The sequence below is a fragment of the Micromys minutus genome, assembly GCF_963924665.1.
Source record: "Micromys minutus genome assembly, chromosome: 10".
Classification (NCBI taxonomy): domain Eukaryota; kingdom Metazoa; phylum Chordata; class Mammalia; order Rodentia; family Muridae; genus Micromys; species Micromys minutus.
The window spans coordinates 55400767-55423420 of NC_137979.1; the positions used below are offsets into that span (position 1 = coordinate 55400767).

Here is a 22654-nt window from a genome sequence, read left to right on the forward strand (position 1 = left end):
GGAGAAAAGGCAGAGGCGTGGAGGGAGGCAGACGCGAGAGCTCCGGGAGGAACGGAGGAGAGGCCGAGATCTCCGAACAGCAGAACAATCTAGAGGACCCTCTCCCCCCCCCCCAAAAAAAAAAACCTGGTAAGGAAGGGGCTAGTGAAAAAGGAAGAAAGAAGAGATTAGCGGGAAGAGAAGGATGGGAGCTTGGAAGAGGCTGCGTATTCGCGCCAAGATAAGATGGAGAGATGCCTTGCAAGAGAACGTTTCTAGCTAGACGACAGGCTAAGGGTGGGGGGTGGGAGGACTAGGTGGAGGAGGCACCTAGGCGGCTGCGCCTTTAAGGTTGCCAAGGCAACCGCCCTGGCCAGAGCGAGGCGCATTGACGTCAGCAGCCGAACGCTGATTGGCCGCGGTCGGCTGGTTTCCGGTGGAGCCGTCGCGGAGCCGCTATCGCAGAGTGGAGTGAGGCTGCGAGCTGAGCCCTCTGGACGCTCGGTACCCCGGCAGCCTCGCCCTGCGCTAGTCCCTCCCGCTCCGCCGCCCGTCCTCAGGTGAGTGCAGGCCCTAGGCCTGACCGGGGAGTCGCCGGTCGCGGCGCTTCGCTGCGCGTTCCTGAAGGCGCGGGAGCGAGCCAAGATGGCGCCCCGGGGAGCGCGCTGCGGGGGGACGGCCGCACCCCCTGCGCCTCCGAGGTGGCCTCGGTCCCTCACGCAGGCCTCGCACTCTGCCCCGGGCCGCACTTGCACCTCTCCCCGCGGGGCTCTAGGCCGGCCCTGTCCCCCGCCGTCCCGCCCCCGTCCTTAGCGTCTCCTGGTCCCCGGTCCTGCGCTGCCCTCGGCCTCCCTCGGCTCCCCGGCCGCCTCCGCCCCCGCGCGCCGCGGCCTCTGCGCCCGTCCTCCCTCCCCCACTTCCTGAAGGACAACAGCTCGATTTTTTAACCGGAATCCGCCATGGCTTTTCTGTCTGGTCTGGTCACTCTGCCGTAGTCATCATCTCTGCCTGGTCGTTTCTTCTGCACTGGGTTCCCCTCCGCTTCGCGGGCTCGTCCCCCTCCACCCCTCCACTTGGTGATTTCAGTCTAGCTCCATTTCCCTTTGTCCCCCTTCCACTTCTCGCCCTTTCCCGATTTCCAGCGCCCCACCGCCCACTCCAGCCTTCCCAGGCCTCCGGCCCCACGTCTGCCTGGTGGGGGATGAAGGGTCGTCTTTCTGCACCCAGTGATCATGACCGTGGCCTAAGTGAAGGGCACTTTCCTGCCCTCCCTTGTGAAAATACGCAGCGCCTGTTAACCCCTCCAGCTCAGCGCGGGTGTGGGGACAGCTGATGACTTGAGGGCGTCAGGTTAGATAGGTTTCCTGAGCAGAGAAATGAAAGCTCGCGTTCGATGGTGACCCCCAAGGCCGTGTTAGTGTTTCTTGGCATCCTCCAGGAGATGTGGGCCCTGTCAGCAACAGGCTCTCAAAGCGTTTTAAATATGTCTTCCAATGTAGTCCTTCTGAAAGCTAGTCTCATCAGAACCGAATTTTTTAAAGAATGTGCCCCTCTTATGAATACTTGGTGCAGTGATGATGGTTTTAAAGTGTTTGTTTTGGAGGGAAGCTAAGTTGTTGGGTTTTTAAAAAGTAAGTACAAACGTGGAATAAAGACATACCCGATTAAAAATACTAAGGCCATAAAATTAGATTATTTGGGGCTTCACATGATGTCTGCAGTAATTTGGGGGGAGTGTTTGTATTTTCTTTACTAGTGCCTTCCTTTTGGTCTTTGTAATGCATAAACCATTTTTCACTTATTAGTCCCAGTTGAGCCATCTCTCCAGCCAGAGAGGAGATCTTAGAAGGATTTCTCTGCTCAGTTAAATATATGTACTGACATTTCTGAAACAAGACTGGATACTTAGAAGCATAATAGATTTGTTTTATCCATCTTCCTGGTGGCCTTCAGTATTTGAAATGGAGAAAATTCCACCGAAGTGTATTCTTTGTTAAGCACGGCCAGAAGAAAAGATACCTTACAGCAAAAAGATCTTCCCTTTAGTGTGTGTGTGTCTGTGTCTGTAGGTTCTCATTTTTGTATTTGTCATGGAGCTACAAACTTTCTCCTGGTCTGTTGATTGCTTCTTACTGACCTTTATCTTGAAAGTTGTCAACACAAAATATTAACGCAGCACTTTAAAATAGCTGTTTGTCCTGGCATTAAAACCTAAACAGTTTTACATTAGTGGGTCTGTGAGCATTCTAATTTGAAGAGTGGTTAGTGTTGAATTGGTATGCAGTGTAGAGAGGGAGTCATCTTCTAATCTCAAGTGCTTAGTAATTAGGAGTTAGGAGGAAAACTGAATGGCTGCTTAAAGCACCGAGCTTTTAATTCTGTGGCAGGTTGGCTGCCCATTATTGTGTTTCTATTTCACATCAATGTCTTTCAAATTCAGTTTTATCTATTGAGTCATCCCGTAAGCTTTAAACCAGTGTATTTTAACATATTCCTGTCCAGATGAAGGAAATTATAGTTTGCTTGGTAGAGAGCATGTATTTTTTTGTACTGCAGCCTTTTCAACTCTTTCTGATGGTAATTGTATTACTAAACCAAGGGCCGGAGTTTAGTAAGAGATAACGGAATGAAAGATTGCCTAGAAAAGGCACCCGAGGCTGCTTTTGTGTTTCAGAAAATTCGATCCCACTAATATTTGGTTAATCAGCGTCTTTGCCCTTGTGGTTTGCTGTGACATTAGCTGTGCTCATGGGATGGGAGGTGCACACAGGGGAATGTCAGGTGTTCTTTGTGATCTATGCTTTCACTTAGAGCCGACCTGTGTGCCTGTGCAATTCTCCGTCCTGTTTACCATTTACACGTTTTCCACGTCATCATCATGATGTCTTTTGCAAGAGAATTAAACGAAATTCCCTTAAGGGAATGCAGCCTCAGCACTGCCTCGATTGCTCAGCAGGGCACACTGGCTCAATTCCTCCTAAAGGTCTTCTGTGAGTGACCTGCCCAGCTGAGGCAGAGTGGTAGAAACTTGGGATAGTTTATATCCAGCCCCCACCTCCTCTTTAGACACAAACTCTGTTGAGTAAGGAAAACAAATATATGAATCTTCTGTCTAGTGAACTTAAATAAGTCACAGGCCAAATTTGTATTTGTGCTTTATAGCTTACCCAGCATGCCTGTGCTTTTTCTCCCAGAGAACCATGGCGTCTGGCAGTATGGCAGCCAGTGAGGAAGAGCGGAGTCTCCGGGAATGCGAGCTCTATGTGCAGAAGCACAACATCCAGGCCCTGCTGAAGGACTCCATCGTGCAGCTGTGCACTGCACGGCCCGAGAGGCCCATGGCATTCCTCCGGGAATACTTTGAGAGGCTGGAGAAGGTAAGTACATGAGGAGCAATTTGATGACCATGACAGTTGCTGTGCTTAGTGCCTCTGAATGTCACTGATTTGTGCCTTTGGGGAAGAGGAATTCTGACCAAATAAGTCTAGCAGAAATTCAGCTTATCACACAGTGAAGGACTTTTTAGAAATTTTAATTAGAACTTGCCAGAAACAAAATCGGTGCTGCTTGTGTGGCTAATACAGGATTTCTAAACGGTTGGTTTTAACTATTTGAAATAATATGTAAAATAGACTAAAAGAATCAATCAAAAGTAGTGTGACAGTGCATTAAGTAATTAGAGTAGTTCATGGCCTTTAAAACTATGGAACTAGGTTTGTGTCTAGTTTGGGGTGGTATGAGCTTAAATTCTGAACTGCTGTTTTGCTGTTGGGCAAACTAACTGAGTAAGGGAGATAGGAGATTGATGATTATCACATGCTTACTGTGCTTAGGATTTAGGTTAGTGCCTGTTTCCCATAAGATATGCATTTTGATTTTTGTTTGTTGCATCTGTAGTTTGTGTGGGTCAGTGTGACCCACAGACACACAGGATGTTCACTTCTTTACAAATTTACTTATTTTTATGTGTATGGATGTTTTTGTCTGCTCCTCTGGAGCTAGAGTTACAGAATGGTATTGAGTCACCATGTGGGCTCTGGGAACTGAACCTGAGTCCTCTGCAAAACCAGTAAGTGCTCTTGACTACAGAGTCTTCTCTCCAGCCTCCAGGATGTGCATCTTTAAGCAGAATTATAATTTTGCATATAGGATGGTGCTTCAGTGCACTTTGTTCAAGAAATGATGAGTGCAGAAGCTTGGATTCCCCAGTGTTTTAAGTAGACGAATTGACTTTGTTCTGTAAGTCATAAGAGGTGCTGTGAATGTTCAAGTTTTGAAGAGGTTCAAAATACTCATTTCTCTAGCACATGCTTAATACCTAAGTATACAGTAGAAATGTCTGCAGTATTTGTGTTGATTTGGGCAGTTTCTTACTATGTAAGATTTTACATAAAAATATGTATATGAAGATTTTCAAGAAGCATTGGAGTAGTTCAGCAAGCAGATATTTTATACTGTTTCCTTGGAAACTTTAAAAATGCTGTTGATTATAATTAGATCAACTGGAAGAAAAGACAGCTGCTGAACAGTCTCTCTGCATAGTTTTACCACCTTGGATTTGTTAGTAGAAATGCTGGCTTTTTCTTACTTAAGCAATCGCTAAATAATGGACATACTGGCCAGGAGTATGTCTTGTTTTGAAATCAAGCGCGTTCCTGGAGATCTGGTTCTGAAATGGGTCACTGTAAGGTGATCCCTCTTCTTTAGACATCAGTAGAAATCAAATGGGAGGATTAAGTCGGTGAGACATAAAGTGCCTTTCTTTTTATAGGGAGTGTTGAGTGCATGACACTAATTTCAAAGCCTGTATTTACCATAGGCTCTAAGGACTGACCAAGGTAGAAAGCAGCAAACAAGCACTACTGTAGTTTTTCTGCAGGTAGGATTTTAGAGTTTCTGTGCATGGACTTTCTCCTCTTCCCCAGTAGAAGGAGCATAAGACACCTTTGTTGTACACTGAGGTTCTTTGTCAATTGCCAGAGTTGAATGTGTGTGTGAGTGTGAATGAATCTATCTATCTATCTATCTATCTATCTATCTATCTATCTATCTATCTATCTATGTCTATCTATATCTATCTATCTATCTATCTATATATATATATAAATCTACTTGGGTTTTCAATTTTCCAGATTTTTGGCTTTGTAAACTATCACATTCTTGTCATCTCCTTCCCTATTACTCGGGTTGTTTCTGGAATCTTCAGTGGCTTTAGAGGAAATACACAGAAAGGTCAGAGTTGGTCAATGGAGACCGCTACATTTAGTTCAGTCCATTGTACCTGCAATTTACTAGATTTCCTCTTATGCCTATTAGAACCTTGCCTGCCTGGTAGATTAGAGGAATTGTAACTATTACTTTCGAGTGTCTCATGTGGGCCAAATAGTACACGAAGGAACGAACACACACACACACACACACACACACACACACACAAACACACAAACACACACATAGACATTTTTTTTACATTACTTCAGATGTATAAGGTAGATTATTATTACCATTTTTCTGAGGTAACAGTTGAAACTAAGGGAAGTTAAATAATAGCTGTGGTCCTAGGAGTTAGGTTTTCAACAACAACATGCAACCCTGGGATTTTTGTGACTTAACGTGATTGGTGTATCTCTTGGTCATATGCCTATCTTGTTTTTACTTTGAGTATCTTGTTCTGGGTCTGAGTGGAAAGAACAGCCATCGTCTAGCCCTACTAGACTGAGTTCCCACTGTAGTGGGAATCATGGAAATGTTTATATACTGAATTTCTCACATTTTACTCAGACCGTGGGGTCAGTTACTCTCAAGGGCTCAGGTTTGGTAGGGCTTGCTGGTAAATCAGAGAAAGAACAGAAATTCAAGGCCACCAGAGGTAGACCACAGTAATGTGAATAGAGTGACATATCTATTTACATTTTAGGGCCCAAGCAAGTCATGTGACTAAGCCTGAATATGGGGTGGGAAGCTTATCTACAGAGAAAGATGACAAGGGCAGGGAGGAAATAGATACTTAGGAGAATGGGAGGCACAGAATCTGAACCTAAGAACTGAGTCTTAAGCTCAGTCTAGTGCAGAGCATGTGCGGAAGAGCCAGGAAAATTACTAGCCAGTAAATAGAGTTCAAGGAAGACTCACAGCTGACTGACAGGAGCACAGTAAGGATAGAACAGTGTGCCTCGTACAGCTAAGAAATTGATGATCTCAGTAATGGCTCTGAGTCATCAGGATTGGGTTATATTCAGATTGCTGTTTTACAGACTCACTGGGATCCACAAGATGGTTAACGGCAGACTGCTTTTGTTATCTCAAACTTACCTTTAAAATCTGGTTAACTAGAATACAGTTCCAGATAAGACTTCATTTGTGAGTGGTGTGTGTGTGTGTGTGTGTGTGTGTGTGTGTGTGTGTGTGTGTGTAGTGCATACTTGGAGTTCACTGATTGGACCAGCTAGTCCAAATGCTAAAGGAATCTACTTGTCTCTGCCTAGTGCTAAGATTTATAGATGTGTGTCCACACTCAGCTTTTATTGGGTACTGGGGTATGAACTCATTCTCACACGGTAGGTCCTTGACCAATGGAGCTACCTCCCTAGGCCCTCATTTGTGAAATTTTTGAAGTGACAATGATTAGTTTGGGGTGTAGAATTTTTCTTCCTTCCTTCCTTCCTTCCTTCCTTCCTTCCTTCCTTCCTTCCCTCCTTCCCTCCTTCCTGTTTTCCCTCTCTCCCTTTCCTCCCTCCCCTCCCTTCCTTTCCTTTCTTCTTTCTTTTAAAATGTTTTGCACTTAGGGAAGACATGTTTTGTAATTCTGTGTTAATATGGAACAGGAAAGTCTAACCAGTTACTAGGACTGCCTGTATGAAATGAGTGAATTTTCTAAAATACAAAATTTTAAATGAGTCAGAAACTGAAATTGAGCCAGTTTAAAAGGGTTTAACAGTGAAAGATGTTCCCACCCTGTTACTGCTTTTTCCTGTAGCCAGTGTTCTGGATGTAATCTGTGGGTGTTTACAGATACATTCATTTCTGAAAGAGTGGTTTATTTTTTTCTTTGTGTGCATGTGTACGTATGTGTTCATGTAGTAAGAGTGTGGAAGGCACTGGGTATATTACTTAGTAGCCATCCATCTTGTACTTTTGAGACAGATCTCTCTTTGGCGTGGATCTTCCAGGCTGGACAGCCAGTGTGTTGGGACTGTCTCCTCCCCAGTGCTGGGATTACAAGTTTGGCCTTGTTTCTCTTTTGCAAGTGGATTTGGGGTTGGACCTCATGTCCTTATGATTGTTCAAGCACATAACTGACTGAACTAACTTGCTGCCCTGTCGGTTACATGTGTTTTCTGACACAGGGTGGTACCCTGCTGTAGGAAGACAGTACAACTGTTCCCGCTGGTCTTCATTTTGGTTGTTTCCAGGACTTTATTTTGAAGAAAAAGCCTAATCAGAAGTTGTTTCCATATTGCTGTTATCTCACACATGAGCATGATTTAGGTGTGGAAGCAGAAGCACTAGAACACTGAATTACGAGGAGAATGTGCTCGGGGCTAAGATGCACATGTGGAAAATACGATGAGTTCATTTTGTTTTCTGGGTTGGTAGCTTCCCTCTGAAGAAATAGAACTCTGCACTAGTAGATTGCACTAGTGGAAAGGAGTTCTAGTAGCCTCTTGGTCGTCACAGTCCTCTCCTCTCAAGACGTATAGACTCCACGGGTTAGTCTGCTTGTCAGAATAGGGCAAGAGCTATGTTGGAGGCAAATAGTTTAAGTTTTTAAAATCACCTTTATTCTAAAGAATTTGCTTATTGCTAAGTTAATTTGAATTTGAAAGATTCAAATTAACTTAGCAATTAAAGGGTCAAAGAATGGATGAAATGAAGAAACTGAAGGTGACTGTTAGTGAGAAGCTAATTAAATAAAAAGGAAATCATAGATCTCAGTCTTCACTCTTGCCACTAATGGAGTGTGCTGGGCCACCCTGGTAACTTCTGGAGTGATTTTTCTCAGATTTTACTCTGTTGTCCTGTTCACCCCTCTTCCCCACCAACTTGGAACTGACTTGTTTTTCTTACTTACATGGGTACTGGAAGAGGTTTGAAGTGAGCTGAGCTATACTGGAATTTGAGGGACCAGCGTTTCAGATTCTAAAAAATAGACTTCTTTCAGGAGGAGGCAAGACAGATTCAGAGTCTACAGAAATCCGGCATTCGTACTGACTCGAGGGAGGATGAGATCTCTCCTCCACCCCCCAATCCAGTGGTGAAGGGCCGTCGGCGCCGTGGTGCTATCAGTGCTGAAGTTTACACTGAGGAGGATGCTGCGTCCTACGTTAGAAAGGTAGCTTTGTATCTAAGTTTGGAACTGTTGCGGAGGACCTTTGATGTATATATACTCTATTGCAAAGAAAGACAAGAGGGCAGTTGTTAGCACTTGAGAACAGACTTCTGTAATAGCTCCACAAGAGAGGGCAGGTTCAGGCCATGCTGATTTCTGTGCTGTTTTGTAGCAGAAGCAGGCAGTCCTTCCTTTCTCTTAGCTCATGCCGTTAGTCTCTTGATACCCTATAATTCAGGTTTTTGCTTTAACCTTTTATCCTACAAGTTATATTTGTCCTGGTCAGCTCTTTCTCAGAGCCTGCTGGCCATTTGACTTAGGCTTTACCATTTGGGCTTCAAGAACTTGATGCTTGTGAAACTAGTAATACTGTATCACAGTTCACAAAATGACCAGTTGTTATAAAATACTTAATTATGTCCCAGAATAATGAACTTGGTCTCGGTGTTTTCTATTTACTTGTTAACTTGGAATCAAGTACAGATCCTTAAATACAAGGCTGGCCTTAGGCAAGGGGATTAATCAGTGTTTGTTGAGTACTTTGTGAGTCATGCAGGTATCTTGTAGTGAAAATATTTAACTCAAAACACCAGGGTTTAAATACCATTATGTGGCATGGCATTAATTGAAATGCAAGTTGCATGCTTGAACTGTCTGTTTTCTAGGTTGTCATTTGGTCTTTAATATTTTTCTAGGTTATACCAAAAGATTATAAGACAATGGCTGCTTTGGCCAAGGCCATTGAAAAGAACGTGTTATTTTCACACCTTGATGACAATGAGAGAAGGTAGGTGCGGTTTCTGCTCACACAGTTTCCCACTGGGGGTAGTAGTGCCAAACTCACACAGTTGTTGCAGGTTCTAGGATTTAGCTGCTCACCATGTGCTGGGACTGAGAACTTGAGAGCTGTAATGAGAAGGGTCCAAGTCTAACCCCAGGCCTCTTTTGTCCTGCAGTGACATTTTTGATGCTATGTTTCCAGTCTCCTTTATTGCTGGAGAGACGGTCATTCAGCAAGGTAAGGGCTGTTGGTGTGCATTGTGATTACCAGAAAGCTGTGTGTGTGTATGTGTGTGTGTGTGTGTGTGTGAGAGAGAGAGAGAGAGAGAGAGAGTGTGTGTGTGTGTGTGTGAGAGAGAGAGAGAGAGAGAGAGAGAGAGTGTGTGTGTGTGTGTGTGTGTGTGTGTATTTGCGTATGTGCACAAGTGTGAATGTGCTGGGTCTTAGCATTAGTATTGTATCTTAATTTTTTTATTAAACAATTCTCTTAAGTTAAAAGGAACACTTAGTCTATGGGATTAATATTTCTGACAACTAACTTGTATTCACCATCAAAGGGTTGCATTGGATATTGTGTAGAATTTCAGAACAATAATTTTCATGTCTTTTTTGTTGCAAACCCACCCATACTCTGCATTTTATAGCCTATCTATTATATGGTTCTGTGTCTCCTGAAGGATTTTAACCATTTTACCCATGTAGATTAACAAGAATCTTACCTACTGGACATTTTCTCTTATTACTAACATTTTCATGGATGTCCATGAGCCAAGTAGTTCCTCATTTTTGTGGCAGGGTGGCCGTTAGTTAGTAACTGTTGAGTTGTTTGTAACATTTGTACATTCTGTAGCTGTTAACTTTGTCTGCATAAATGACTTAACATTTTTCCAATTACATTTTGTTGACTTATTTTGTGTATATGTGTGAGCACACGTGCAGGTGCATGTGCACCTGCTTGCTGCAGCACTGGTGTGTGGATCTCAGAAGACATCTTGAGGTTTCTCCTTCCTCTGTGGGTTCTAGAGCTCAAACTCAGCTTGTCTGACTTGACAGTAGATGCTTTACCTCTGAGCCTTTTCATGGGTCCTATAAATTGCCTTATTAAAGTACCATTTTAAAAGATTGCGAGATGACCAAAAGGAGTGGTTAATTTCATGTTTGTTTGTTTTTTTAAAATTTTTCCCTTAAGTTCAGTCACTTAGCATCCACCCACAAGCTTACTATTTTATGTTAGACAGTTGTGATTGTTTTATTAATGATTCTGACATTTTACTCTTTTTCAGGTGATGAAGGGGATAACTTCTATGTGATTGATCAAGGAGAAATGGATGTAAGAGTTATTTATAGGAAAATAGGTTGATGATCCCAATTTTAACTTAATTTCTCAGCATTAGGCATAGTGCTTGCAGTGGTAAACGGTGGTGGTAGCACTTGCCAAGTACTTTTATTACCCAGACTTTTTAGAGGAAGCTTGTCTGTCTATGTATACATTTACTACTTTCTCTGGGGTAGGATTGGGAAGTACATGCATCTTATGGTGTAAGAGAACTCAGGGCACCGCTGTGAAATAGTACAGCTTTAAAAAAGTCTGGTTTTTCTTTTTACACTGGTGAAAAGAAGATGGAAATTACATTAGTCTGACAGGATTATTAGAGAATTCAGTAACCTAATACACATAAGGTGTCCAGCACAGCATTTTGTAAGGGTATGTCATTTGATATTATTGCTTTCTGCACATTTCTCCTCATCATCCTGATGGGGCACCTTTATCAGATGGTTTAACCTGTCAGAAGTTAATGCTTCTGCCCTGCTCCGTTCTGCAGATGAGTGTATATCCTGTGGTTTAACACATTTGTATATCTAGACAAACACTTTTGATACCATTTTTATTTTAGGTCTATGTCAATAATGAATGGGCAACCAGTGTTGGGGAAGGAGGGAGCTTTGGAGAGCTGGCTTTGATTTATGGAACACCCAGAGCAGCCACTGTCAAAGCAAAGACAAACGTGAAACTGTGGGGCATCGACCGAGACAGCTACAGGAGGATCCTCATGGTGAGAGGCTGTGGGCTTATACTTTTGACCCATGTAACTGATGCTGAAGAGGGTCGCCAAGTTCAAATGGGGATTGGACTGGTTTTAAGTGTGTGATGTCATTTAAAGCCATTCAGAAGTAATCATGGTTTCTAAACTGAAACTGGGCTGTCAGTAATAAACTCATGCTGCCTTCCTAGAGGACTGTTAGAGCAAGAAGACCATTGAGGCATTTTGCTTACAGCGAGATTGCTGAGCAATCTGTGCTAATTTTATAGAGGAGCTTTAGATGTTTTAGTGAATGGTGCTAGTCATTCTGAATTGTATTTTTCCAAGTTTTTGCAGTGCCTATAGAGCTATTTGAAAATATACAGTACAGTTAAGAGCGTGCACTATTTTTGTTATGGGTCCAAGTTTGGTTTTGTACACCAGAGAGCTCACAGCTGTAAGTCTAGCTTCAGGGGCTCTTATGCCTTCTAGACTCCATTCCACTGACATACACATGATGTTTATGTGCTATCTTATGTGCTTTGAAGTCTTTGTATATTTCTTTTTTTTTCCTTGTAAAGATTTATTTATTTATTTATTTATTTATTTATTATGTTTAAGTACACTACAGCTGTCTTCAGACACACCAGAAGAGGGCATCAGATCTCATCACAGATGGTTGTGAGCCACCATGTGGTTGTTGGGATTTGAACTCAGGACCTCTGGAAGAGCAGTCAGTGCTCTTAACCATGGAGCCATCTCTCTAGTCCCTTTGTGTATTTCTTTTTGTTTAAAATAATGTTTTTATTTTTTTGGCAATTTCATATCACTGGACCTGAGGGAGAGGGCCTCATGTCCCTCTCACACCTCTGTGCACTCATATATGTCTGTGTTTGTGTGTGTATATACACATATGTGTGTATGTGTAAATATGCTGTTAGTGTTCACTAGCTCCTCGGTTTCAGGGTGATTTTTTTTTCTTTCTGGTTTCCTATCATGTGTGCCAAACCCCATGAATGTTCAAGTTCCTTATGTAAAATGGCGGTGTTTGCACATAGCAGGTGTCTGTGGTCTGAATACTCACACCATACATATGCCATCACTAGCTTAGCTGTGGTATTTAAACTCACCTCCGTTTAATAGATTGTCCGTACACTGTAGAAAATGACAAGAAGAAAGTCTGCATGTTGAGCAAGTGTGTTGTGGTCCCTGAGGGCCCCCCCTAAGATTTTGGTCTGCAGTTGACTGCAAATGTGGAACCTGTGGCTCTATTGTATGTAACATGCACACATGTACATGCACACTTATGTGTATGTAGTAGTGCTGAAGTCATTTACCTTGTGAGGAAAGTTTGTCATAAAACATAAACTATTCCTGTTTTCTTTCAAGTATACCCAGTAAACTTTGTGTTAGATGAAATTTAGAGTGTCCAGGATGGTGTAGCTATACAAGCCTAGTTATGCTTAGGACTGTGAGCCCGTCTTTTCACCAGCAAGTGGCAGGAGTCTTTTCCCTGTGTGCAACCTGTGGGGATAATCCTGGGCTGGGAAGACAGTCAGCTTCAGCTCCAATGTGGACGTCTCATGCGGTCATACATTCACCACTTGGTTGCCTTTAGAGAACTGCTTGGCATTTCGCTACAAGTTAGAATTGTGTACTTCCTTGGGCTGCATACCCGCTGCTGCTTTAGGATCCAAAGAGCTTTGTACAGAGCTGTATGGGAACCCACACTTCAGGACAAAGAAAATTGATTAGAGTCAAGAAGCAGTAGCAGCCAGCTTTTTATGTATGTTTCTTTTAGTTTGTTTAAGGTGTAAACATAAATTATTCTGCAACATTGTGTGATAGTCACATCTCTTTTGGACATGACTTTTTTTTTTTTTTTTTTTTTTTTTTTTTTTTAATAGGGAAGCACTCTGAGGAAGAGGAAGATGTATGAAGAATTCCTTAGTAAAGTGTCTATTTTAGGTGAGTTGGAAAATTATATGGAGAATTGATAAGTGGAGCATTTGTGATACTTGGCACAGCTTTTTACACAAGTCTTATAGTTCATATGTGTTTTTGTTGTTTTTTTAAGTTTTATTGTTTTGCTTTTGCTAATCATGATCATTTGGTATTTTGACAGTGTTGAAAGTGTGGCAAAGTAAATGGTAATTTTTATGTGTGTTCAGTTTGCCAATATATGACAGAGCCCATAGTCACACTTGAAAAGCTTTGTGACTGCACAGATGCTGCCCTTTCCTTTACAGGACTGCGCTTTATCATCTGGACGTCAGTTATTCCTGCTGCAGCTTCTGCTGCTGTCCCTAGGAATGGGTTTTGATGGGTTTTGTCTGAGAAAGGTTTTATATCTTTGTTGGCCTATTTTGAAAAGATCCACACCTGTTGAAATTTTAGAAGTGAGCTGGTCAGTTGACCATATCTCTATAGATTTCCTTACATAAAGTGGAGATGTTAAAACCTTTCCTTTTTGGGTGTAGGTAGGTGACAGTTCGCCTTTGCTTTGTTGCAGGGATTTGACTCTCTCACCTCACTTGTCATTTTAGTGTTCTGAATATTAGTTGGGTCTTTGGAAACAAAAAGTATTTATAGCTCCTTGTTATTTACAAGGTAAACTTAGCTGAGTGGTTACATGGATAAATACTTTGAACCTTTGCAATGGTGTGATTGGGGAAGCTGTTACTTTAGTTACTTGAAGGTTTGCTTTGCTTGATGTTAATGTTGAGAATTGCATTTTCTTAGTACTTTGATAAAAGCTAACAGTTAAAGGAAGACCCAGGGCCATCTGCATAATAGGTGAGTCCTGCTGAGGCTCGGAGTGACTGAAGACAGGTGCTCTGGCCACCTTCACCTGGAGTAGGTCTCTGTTCAGTGGGATGCTAGTTGGTTACATCTCTGTAGAGTTTGGTTTTGCTCAACTTTTTATTTTTTTACTTTAAGTTTTAGATTTTAGCAATAGCAGATATGTAGAGAATTTGTTTTGGTTCTTCCTTTTCAGAGTCCCTGGACAAGTGGGAGCGTCTGACAGTAGCTGATGCCCTGGAGCCTGTCCAGTTTGAAGATGGACAGAAGATTGTGGTGCAAGGAGAACCGGGGGATGAGTTCTTCATTATCTTAGAGGTACAGAGTTCTGCATTTGATTCCTTGTATTAATCACCTAAAGGAGGTACAGCCAATTCTGATTTGTGGCTTTAGTTTTTAGGGCTACCTGACAGTTTTATTGAAAAGTTTTCTTTTACTTCAAAATACAACTTTGTATATAGGCTACTGAAGTTTAAAAGAATTAGAGTCAGAATCTTGCAAGGGCCCTAGCACATGATTGGTGAAATTACTCTTTACTAAGGAAGTAGTCATAATGGATGAGGTAATTCTGAGCCATTGATTACAAGGGTCAGTGCTTTGCCTATTTAGTATTGATTTACAGTGCTAAAAGTTACTGTTATTGGAAATAGCTGCCTATCATTCTGCTAGGTCCAGATAATAGCTTCTGAGTCTGAACTCTTGTCACACTACAAATGCAGCCATAGAGACGAGAGACCCGAGTGTGCTAGTCAACCAAACAGTCGACTTTTGAAAGATGCAGCAGGCTTGAGCTTGACCCTGTACAGAGTTGACCCAGAGTCTGAACTCCTTTGTAAATGCCTGAGTCTGAGAGTCTTGATAGCGGGCTGCTGCTGCAGGAATCCCAGTAGTGCAGTGGGCACGGCCTGACTCACTCACATTTGACCTTGAGCACATACAGTTGAAATGACTGCTCAGTTCACCCAGGTGCCAGCGACTGCAGTCTGTGATTCCCTCTGGGTTAGGAAACCCGTGCTTAGCTTCTTGCTGCTGTTATTACAGGGTACAGCCGCTGTGCTGCAGCGTCGGTCAGAAAACGAAGAATTTGTTGAAGTGGGCCGACTGGGGCCTTCTGATTATTTTGGTATGTTAAGTTTCTTCATAAAAATACGTGGTATAAGTATCTTTTGTGGGACTGTGTAGTTTTTTAATTAGTTTGTTTCCATTCCTTTGTTTTGACGGAGAGTGGCCTGGAACTTACTCTGTAGGCTAGGCTTCCCCAAACCCAAAGAGACTCACCTCCCTCTATTTCTAGAGTGATGGGGTTAAATGTAGGCACCACCACACCCTGCCTTTATTATTGTTTTTGAGATAGGGCCTATGGTAACAGTGCAGGTTGGCCTTCTTCAGATCTTCTTAGCCTCCTAAAATGTTGGCGTTACAGTACCTGTTAGACTTCTTAACCTATACTCTCTTTTGGTTCTCAGGGAAATCTTGTAAGATTTAACTTTATTCAGTTAATAAATGGGCGTGGACACACGCATGCACGCATGTGCTTGCACATGCATACCTGTGTCTTATGTAACCTAGACGGCCTGGACTTCATTGCACAGTGAAGTTTGCTTCTAACGGGCCACCTTCCTGCCTCTGCCCCTTAGGAGTTGGGTTGTAGGTATGACCATAGGGACTTTATTATCTATTAGCTGATAATATTTTTTAATGTACAAATGTTGTGTGGCCTCTACTAAGTTAGTAGAAAACTTGTATCTTTATTCACTTTCTCAGAAGGGGACCCTTTAAGGAAATAGCTTGTGTAGGAGGTGGTCTTAACCTGCTCACTCTTTCCCAGGTGAAATTGCCCTGCTGATGAATCGTCCTCGGGCTGCTACTGTGGTTGCACGTGGCCCTTTGAAGTGCGTTAAGTTGGACCGACCTCGGTTTGAACGAGTCCTTGGCCCATGCTCAGATATCCTCAAGCGAAACATCCAGCAGTACAACAGCTTCGTGTCACTGTCCGTCTGAGATCTGCCTCCTGTGCCTCTCTTCTCCCCAGTCCGTGCTTAACTCAATGCAGACTGCTTTCCTTTCCCTATCTGCAGCGCCAAGTGGCCACTGGCTTCACAGCTTCTTGTCTCTTTTTACTAAAAGTTGCTTTATTGCACCATTTTTCATTTGGAGCATTATCGAATGCTCATTCACAAATAAATAGTGAGTTGTATGGACTTCGCTGTCACCGCTTCTCTGTGCAGTGCTAGTGTTCAACTTGGGCAGCAAGTGCCATGCTTTTTGCTGAGGGCGGTTCCTGCACCACTGAATTACCACGATGGTGTAATAACAGTGCAGGGGTTTTAAGTGACAGAGATATCCATTTCCATATGACACAAGTGACATATTTAGACTGTGGCCATGTTTGCTGTATTTCTTTATAGAATAAATGATTTTAATCTTTAAGGATTAGAAGAATGAATATAGAAAAATCCTAGCACAGTAGAAAGACATCTGCCTGTAATTAAACTAGTTTAAGTGTGGGAAGTGCCCATGTTTTGCTAATTACCAGACACATGCAACTAGTTCAATCCTTTCTCAGCCTGGTTTGGTTTGTGGCTAGTGTTTCTTCTCCAACCTTGAGATACTTTGGTGTGGCTGGCGTTTCTACCTGCCTTTTAAGTTTGAAGTCGAGTTGTAGATGGCGAGTACTGGGTCGTGATTAAGTACACCTGTCTGAGCTCACGGATTCTGATAACTTTATTTATCCAGCTGGTGCCAAATACTGAAGACGAGATTCGGAATTGTGAGGATTTGAGGTCTTCACTCTGGGTAGTTAACTGGTTAACTAGTGTGATCTGCCCTCAGTTACCTATTCTACGATGTTGGATTCACTGAGAATAGACAAATAGAGCAAGCTCCAGAGAGGAGGAAATGGAGGCAGTGTTGCTGAAGGTGGATGGAGTTCAGGTGTCCAGAAACAGGAGGCTTTGTGTGTGGGTTTAGTCTCGCTCCTGGGTTTATGTTACCGAGGGTGGGTAGGATGTGGCTGTGTTGTGGTCTGAAAGGCCATCCTGCTGAGAGTCCTGCCTTTTCCTGTCTAACCTTGAATTTCTCTGGTAAACTTTCTTTACTGTTTTTTTTTTTTTTTTGTTTGTTTGTGTGTGTGTTTTAAAGTAAACTTGTGTTCTTAACTGTATTTCAGTATTTTTCAGCCTTATGTGTTACATTATTCCAATGATAACCAACAGTTTATTTTTATTACTGTTATTTTTTAAACAAAATTCACAGTTCATAACTAGGCATGTTTATCTTGTGACTTATGTACAATGTTGGGTTCTGTTTGGGAGTGACTGCATTTTCCATATATGTGCAAGAGGTTCTGATTAATAATCTCCCTTTCCCAGTTAACTTAATATTGTTGGTTATGATAGATTTTTTTTCTTGGTAGATTGAAAAGCTTTTAGATTGTTACTAACTTGGGGAAAAGTTTCATTTAGGTTGTAGTGTGGGGTAGGAAGCTACCTTGCTGCCATATCTAAAACTTCCATCATCTATATTAAATGAGGGTTTTCTGTACTTTGTGGTTGGCTATCTTTTTTATATTTAAAAAAATAAAAATTATGTTACTAGCTTAAAGCTTAATTTGATATTTGTTTAAATGCCAAAAACTGTACTTAAGTGAATGTTGTAGAACGCCGTAGACTGGATTTCATGTGTATATATCCCTTCTTGGTCTGTACAGAGATACATATCCTGCTTCCTAAGTGTTCCACTCAATGCCGCTTGCTAGGTACTCCCTTTTGTAGTTTTACTTAGACTTTTCAAGATAAGTCTAAATTTAAAAATTACCACATTTAAAGCTTTATCTTTGTGCAATTTAAATATCAGTCAGAAGTTGTGGTTGGCATACTGTGTCTTTGTGGACTCTAGGCACCATTATCTCTGGATGGTGGGTGAATTTAGGAGATCTGCTGAAAAAGTGGAGCTGGCCAGAGGGACAGTTACTGTTCCTGGACACCAGTCTGTCTGATACACTCTGTGCTAATCTAATATTGCTGTTCTTTTGTTACAGACTGTCTTAATGGTAGGTCACAGAATAAAAAAGATGAAATAATTTAAATTCTTAAATGAATCAGTTTTTCTTTCTTTTTTTTATTCTTCTATCCTTCCCCCAGGGTTCAGTGGGAAAGAATGAAAGTGAATTTTGGGATTAGAATTTTGAAAAGGTAAATTTCTTTTAATGCATTTCAATTCAGTTTGTCAAAGGGTGGATTCCAAAACCTTGCTTGTGGGCTTGGGGCACACCCACTAAAAAAGTCCTGAAAGGAAGTTTGTGTCTAAAGCCATGGTTTCGTTTTCACAGGACAGACTGTGTGCCTTGGGGCCTCACAGACTATATAGGATTCCTGGTTTCTTTATCAGCAGGTTGGCTTATAGGATCCCTGTTAGCTGCTTAGGGGTCTTACACACATCAAGCCTCATATGTAATGTTTCTTCCTGGAGGTCAAGGAGCAAGCTGATGAGTTACTCGGTGTGTAGATAACTGGTATCACTAACTGGAGTTAGTGCTGCAGCATGGCTGAGTTCTTCCCAAGCTCTACCTGGCCCAGGTTTGGAATTCCCTTCCTCTCACCAGCTGAATGTCACCGACATCACCAGTGGGGTCTAGACCTTTCTTTGGAACTTGGCCCAGGGTGGATTTTACTATTGGGTTGACATTTTAAATTGAGTTAGCAGGATGGCAGAGCCATCACTTTTTCTCCAATCATAGTTGGATCTTTTGTGAACTTCTGCTAAGCCCTAGCAGGGTGCCTTCAGGTGGACCAAAACCGTGGTTGGCTAACTGATTAATTTGTCCTCCAGCATGTCTGTTAACCAATCTCTCCCTTCTTACGTTTGGGGTGTTTCCTTAGGAACCATCATTTTTGTGTTCGTACACAGCTAGAATTTGTTTCTTGGCATAACTTTAAAACTATGACATCATTGTGAGTCCCTGTAAGAACATAAGTAGCTTTGGGATTTTTAAAAAGTTGCCACTAGATGGAGAGCTGCTTCTTTCAGCTCTGTCAACCCCAGATGAGTCATAGCTGTTTCTCAGTGTCTGTGGATTCTGTATCTGCAGGTTTTCCTACTTGGTACAATGTAAGTGTGACCCCAAGACCACCACACCAAGAAGCACTCGAGGATCCGAGCTGCATGCACAGAAAAACTTGATTACCTCCTGCACTCCTTCCCACCCAGTGCTGCATGAGGTGTGACTGTCATTGGGAGCCTCCTGCACCACATTTGTGCACGTTTTTGTGCCTATTGTTGCTGAGGTCACTCAGTATTTAAAAGGTCCCTAAGGATAGTGTTCATGGACAGGCTCACATTCCTGAGTATGAGAGAGCTGTATCTTACTGTGAACGTGTAGGCAGATGCAGTGTTGAACCAGCAATATAAAGAGATGATCTTTACCACACAGATGAGATTCCGTAGTAACAGGTCAGTGAAATTAGACTATAGAGAATCCTAGGAGCCTAACCCCGTATTTGTCCTAGGGGCAGTAATAATTCACACTTCAGTGGCCATGGTTTAATAGGACAGGACTGTTGCCTTTAAGAGAGTTGACTTATTCTCAGATCAAAACTGTCTCAGTTTTTGAGAATGCTGTGGCATATCCCTCCAAACTGGTTCCCACCAGCTCATACATACTCTGGTTTTTGACTTGCTTGCCAGTGGTAACATGGAAAGTTTTCACATAGACTCAGAATATTTTTCCCCCCATGGGAAGTTGAGCAATGGTTCAGAGTTCGTAAGCTGTAAGAACTCACTCTGAGAATGGAATGTTTTTATTTTCTGGTATTTTTGGAAAATGCTGATCTTAGCTTTTTTGTTGTTAGAAAAACTGACGGTTAAAAGTAGTCTATGTAGTTACCCAACATATGATCAAATTCAGTTACTTTGGTTTTGAAAAATATAGCAGAAATATTCCAGAATCTTGAGAAACTAGTCTGCATCCTGGGGAGGCCACATTGGAGATGGACTGCAACATCGGAATGTCCCCCTGCCTCCTCCAACCCCCATTCCGCAGTGTGGCTTCCTGCTGCTGCCCTCACTGGGATGAGAGAAGAAACGCGATGTTCAGGAAGCTGGGCCTCATGAAAGGGCCTCCCTGATAGGGAAGTCTTTGGAACTAGTTTTCTCTGGTAAAGAGTTGATTCTGCCTTTTTTCTCCCACAGCCCAGATCGGCCTTCAACTCCACAGTCTTGTCTCAGCCGCTCAAGGGCTGGGATTTGCTAGAGCATGAGTCATAGCACCCAGCTTAATTTTTTTTTTCCAGCTAACAAATTTAACTCCACAGATGGGTGTGATGCTCTATACTTTTTGGAATAAGTCTAAACCACAAAATGATGTGGTTTTGTGTCGTGAGAGCTGTAGTTGTCTTCCTTACACATTGGAGATAGAGGGTTGGGTATGGTCATGAGGGTTGCAAACCTACGTACTGACTTGCAGGTTAGCAGAGTGTCAAATGGCAAGGCTTCAGAGCGAATAGAAGCAATGTTATTGCGCAAACTGGGTTCAGGGGTTGTGTGCCCATAATGTGGGGTGCTAGGATGAATCAGACCATTGCGAGACCAGCATGGTGGTGACTCACGCCTTAAATCCAGAGGAGGATCAGGAATTCAAGGCCAGCCTGGTGTACATGAACTCCAGTCTTAGAAGACCAAGATAGCACTACCCATTGTCAATCATCCCATCTAGCCTTGGACATACGCAGAAGTCTGGGTGACATTTCTGGTTCTTGATCTGTCCCTTGTAGTGATGCCTTCTCTTCCCTCCATACTTTAAGATCCTCTGGCTTTTATCAGAAGAAAATGTGACCTGATCTGATGGAGCCATGCAACCCTAACCTGCAGCCAGTCCCCCCTTGGTTTCTGGACTTCCTCATGTAGCCCAGGCCAGCCCTGAACTCACTGTGTGGTTGAGAATGTCTTTGAACTTCTGGGCCTCCTGAGTGCTGGCATGACAGGCATTGTCACCATGCCTGGTTTTATGTGGTGCTGGGGGACGAACCTGATAGGCAGGCACTCGGTCAGCAGTGTGAGCCACACAGCTCCTTGGTTGTCAGTTCCTAAACTGATACACCCTTCAGATCGAAGTGCCCCCACCAAGCAAATTTACCTTTAGTTAGTATTTCTGAGGCCTGACCTGGTAGGGATTGTTGTATTCAGATAGTGTGAGGGACCAGAACGTAAAAAGAGTGACTTTTTTTTCCCCCATCAACTTGAGATTTACAGATTTTTAAGGTCTCGATTTTTCTTTTTAAAATGTGGGCCAGGTAGTTTACTGTACTTGGATATACAGTAAGGACTTGGAGGAAGCCAGTTATCCACTTGGTGTCCCTTTATTTGACATGGTGGAGTAAAAACCGCTCCTAGGAACAGAGCTTCTAAACCTTCCTAGCCTGGCCCAGATCCAGGTTTCACAGTGTGCTCAGAAGATAGTCTGCAGTCTTGATGGAGCCAGAGCTCGTTGGGAAGACCGAACCCCAGCCAGTGTACTGTAAAAGCAGTGACCTCCACCCAAGGGCAAAGATGAGGTTGGTGGATCTCATTTGCTTTTGCAAAGCGTTCCTGCCTCCTCCCTGAGCTTATGACTTGGCCTCCAGACTCCAGGGTGGATTGGGCAGCAGGGGCCTACAAACCAGCATGGAGTGTGCTGTTCCAGTTGTGTTCTGAGGGCCCTTGCTTGTTGCCATTAGCTGGTCAGATTAGCCTGGCCAGAGTCTGGACCCGAGTGTTGTGCTGGCCCATCAGCTATGACTCTGTGCTCGCCGTGGGCTTCTATGCAATCCTCCACCGTCTTAAGGATAATCTGGAGTCTGCGGTCCAGGGCCAGGAGGTGGGGTTCTGTGAGGACAGGGGTGAGCTGGTCTTCTAGTAGAGACTCCCGCATCACATCGCTGAGTCTGTAGTCAGCCTGAGCCAGCAGCTGAAGGTGCAAGAGTGTTTTCTTTTTTATCCTGACGAGACAAAGCCAGTGGGGCCAGATCAGCAAATTAAGGAAGGTAATTCAGCCTGCTCTTGCCTGTTCCCCACAAACTGCTCTCAGCAGCTGGTATTCTTAGAGATCTTATTTCTAGGCAAACACATTTCACCAAAAGCCATGTGGAAAAGGAATTATGGTGAGTAACAACCTTTGTCCAATTGACTTGCTCTGTGTGTGTGTGTGTGTGTGTGTGTGTGTGTGTGTGTGTGAGATTGGGGGGGGGGAAGGGGGAGGTGCGGGCTTAAGGGTTTGTTGGTTTTAAAGATTTAAAGCTGACAGAAGAAACTTCCAGTAGGAGAATGAAGCAGTCTGTTGTCTGAAAATCCATCCTCCACATGACAACATCATAATGTGTCTCCTGTGTCAGATTTTAAAACCACAGGGATGGCAAGTGATGAGGTCCATTTTGACTTTAGGGTTTGGATTTCTTTTAGACTCATGCATGCAGCCTAATTGTTTGATTTTTGACACAAGCAACCACTGCTCATCCTGTCCAGAGGAGAGAAATTTGAATAAACCCAAGGAGTTGCTTTGGACCATTCATGTGCCAAGGGGACAAATGGGATGGTTCTGTTAGATCACATCTTTATAATTAGTGATTGCTAAGAGGGACCTAGTGCCACAAGCCTGGCCAAAGTGCCAGAGATACAAAGTAGGTTAGGTGTCCTTTAGAGAAGGGGCCGGAATTTCAGTCTGACCCAGTTTTCCCAGACTTCCATCAGGGTTTTGCTTAGATGGTGATGA

The 22654-nt window shown here is 43.0% G+C and overlaps 2 protein-coding genes across 2 annotated transcripts in view; one reads left to right on the top strand and one right to left on the bottom strand.

Moving 5' to 3' along the window:
• The first annotated feature begins 386 nt into the window (after window positions 1-386).
• Window positions 387-16113, top strand: PRKAR1A (protein kinase cAMP-dependent type I regulatory subunit alpha). Its single transcript, XM_080922279.1, has 11 exons — window positions 387-539; window positions 3174-3356; window positions 8141-8311; window positions 9004-9095; window positions 9265-9326; window positions 10372-10418; window positions 10984-11142; window positions 13017-13077; window positions 14108-14229; window positions 14953-15034; window positions 15740-16113. Exons 2-11 carry the CDS (start codon window positions 3180-3182, stop codon window positions 15910-15912), a joined length of 1146 nt encoding a protein of 381 aa, XP_080778405.1. The 5' UTR covers window positions 387-539; window positions 3174-3179; the 3' UTR covers window positions 15913-16113.
• Window positions 16114-21332: 5219 nt separating this feature from the next.
• FAM20A (FAM20A golgi associated secretory pathway pseudokinase) overlaps window positions 21333-22654 on the bottom strand; it is a gene marked incomplete at its 5' end in the record, with an annotated part of 47999 nt that continues 46677 nt past the window's right edge. Inside the window, one exon of the mRNA XM_080923823.1 lies at window positions 21333-21884. Coding sequence (XP_080779949.1) covers window positions 21620-21884 — 265 coding nt within the window. The 3' untranslated portion in view covers window positions 21333-21619. The remainder of the gene's footprint in view (window positions 21885-22654) is intronic.

What these genes read in the sequence shown, in the direction of transcription:
- PRKAR1A (XM_080922279.1), top strand. Translation starts at nt 3,180, where the DNA reads ATGGCGTCTGGCAGTATGGCAGCCAGTGAGGAAGAGCGGAGTCTCCGG. An exon ending in CTTGATGACAATGAGAGAAG is followed by an intron (nt 9,096 to 9,264) that starts GTAGGTGCGGTT and finishes TTTGTCCTGCAG; the next exon opens with TGACATTTTTGATGCTATGT. An exon ending in GGGGCCTTCTGATTATTTTG is followed by an intron (nt 15,035 to 15,739) that starts GTATGTTAAGTT and finishes ACTCTTTCCCAG; the next exon opens with GTGAAATTGCCCTGCTGATG.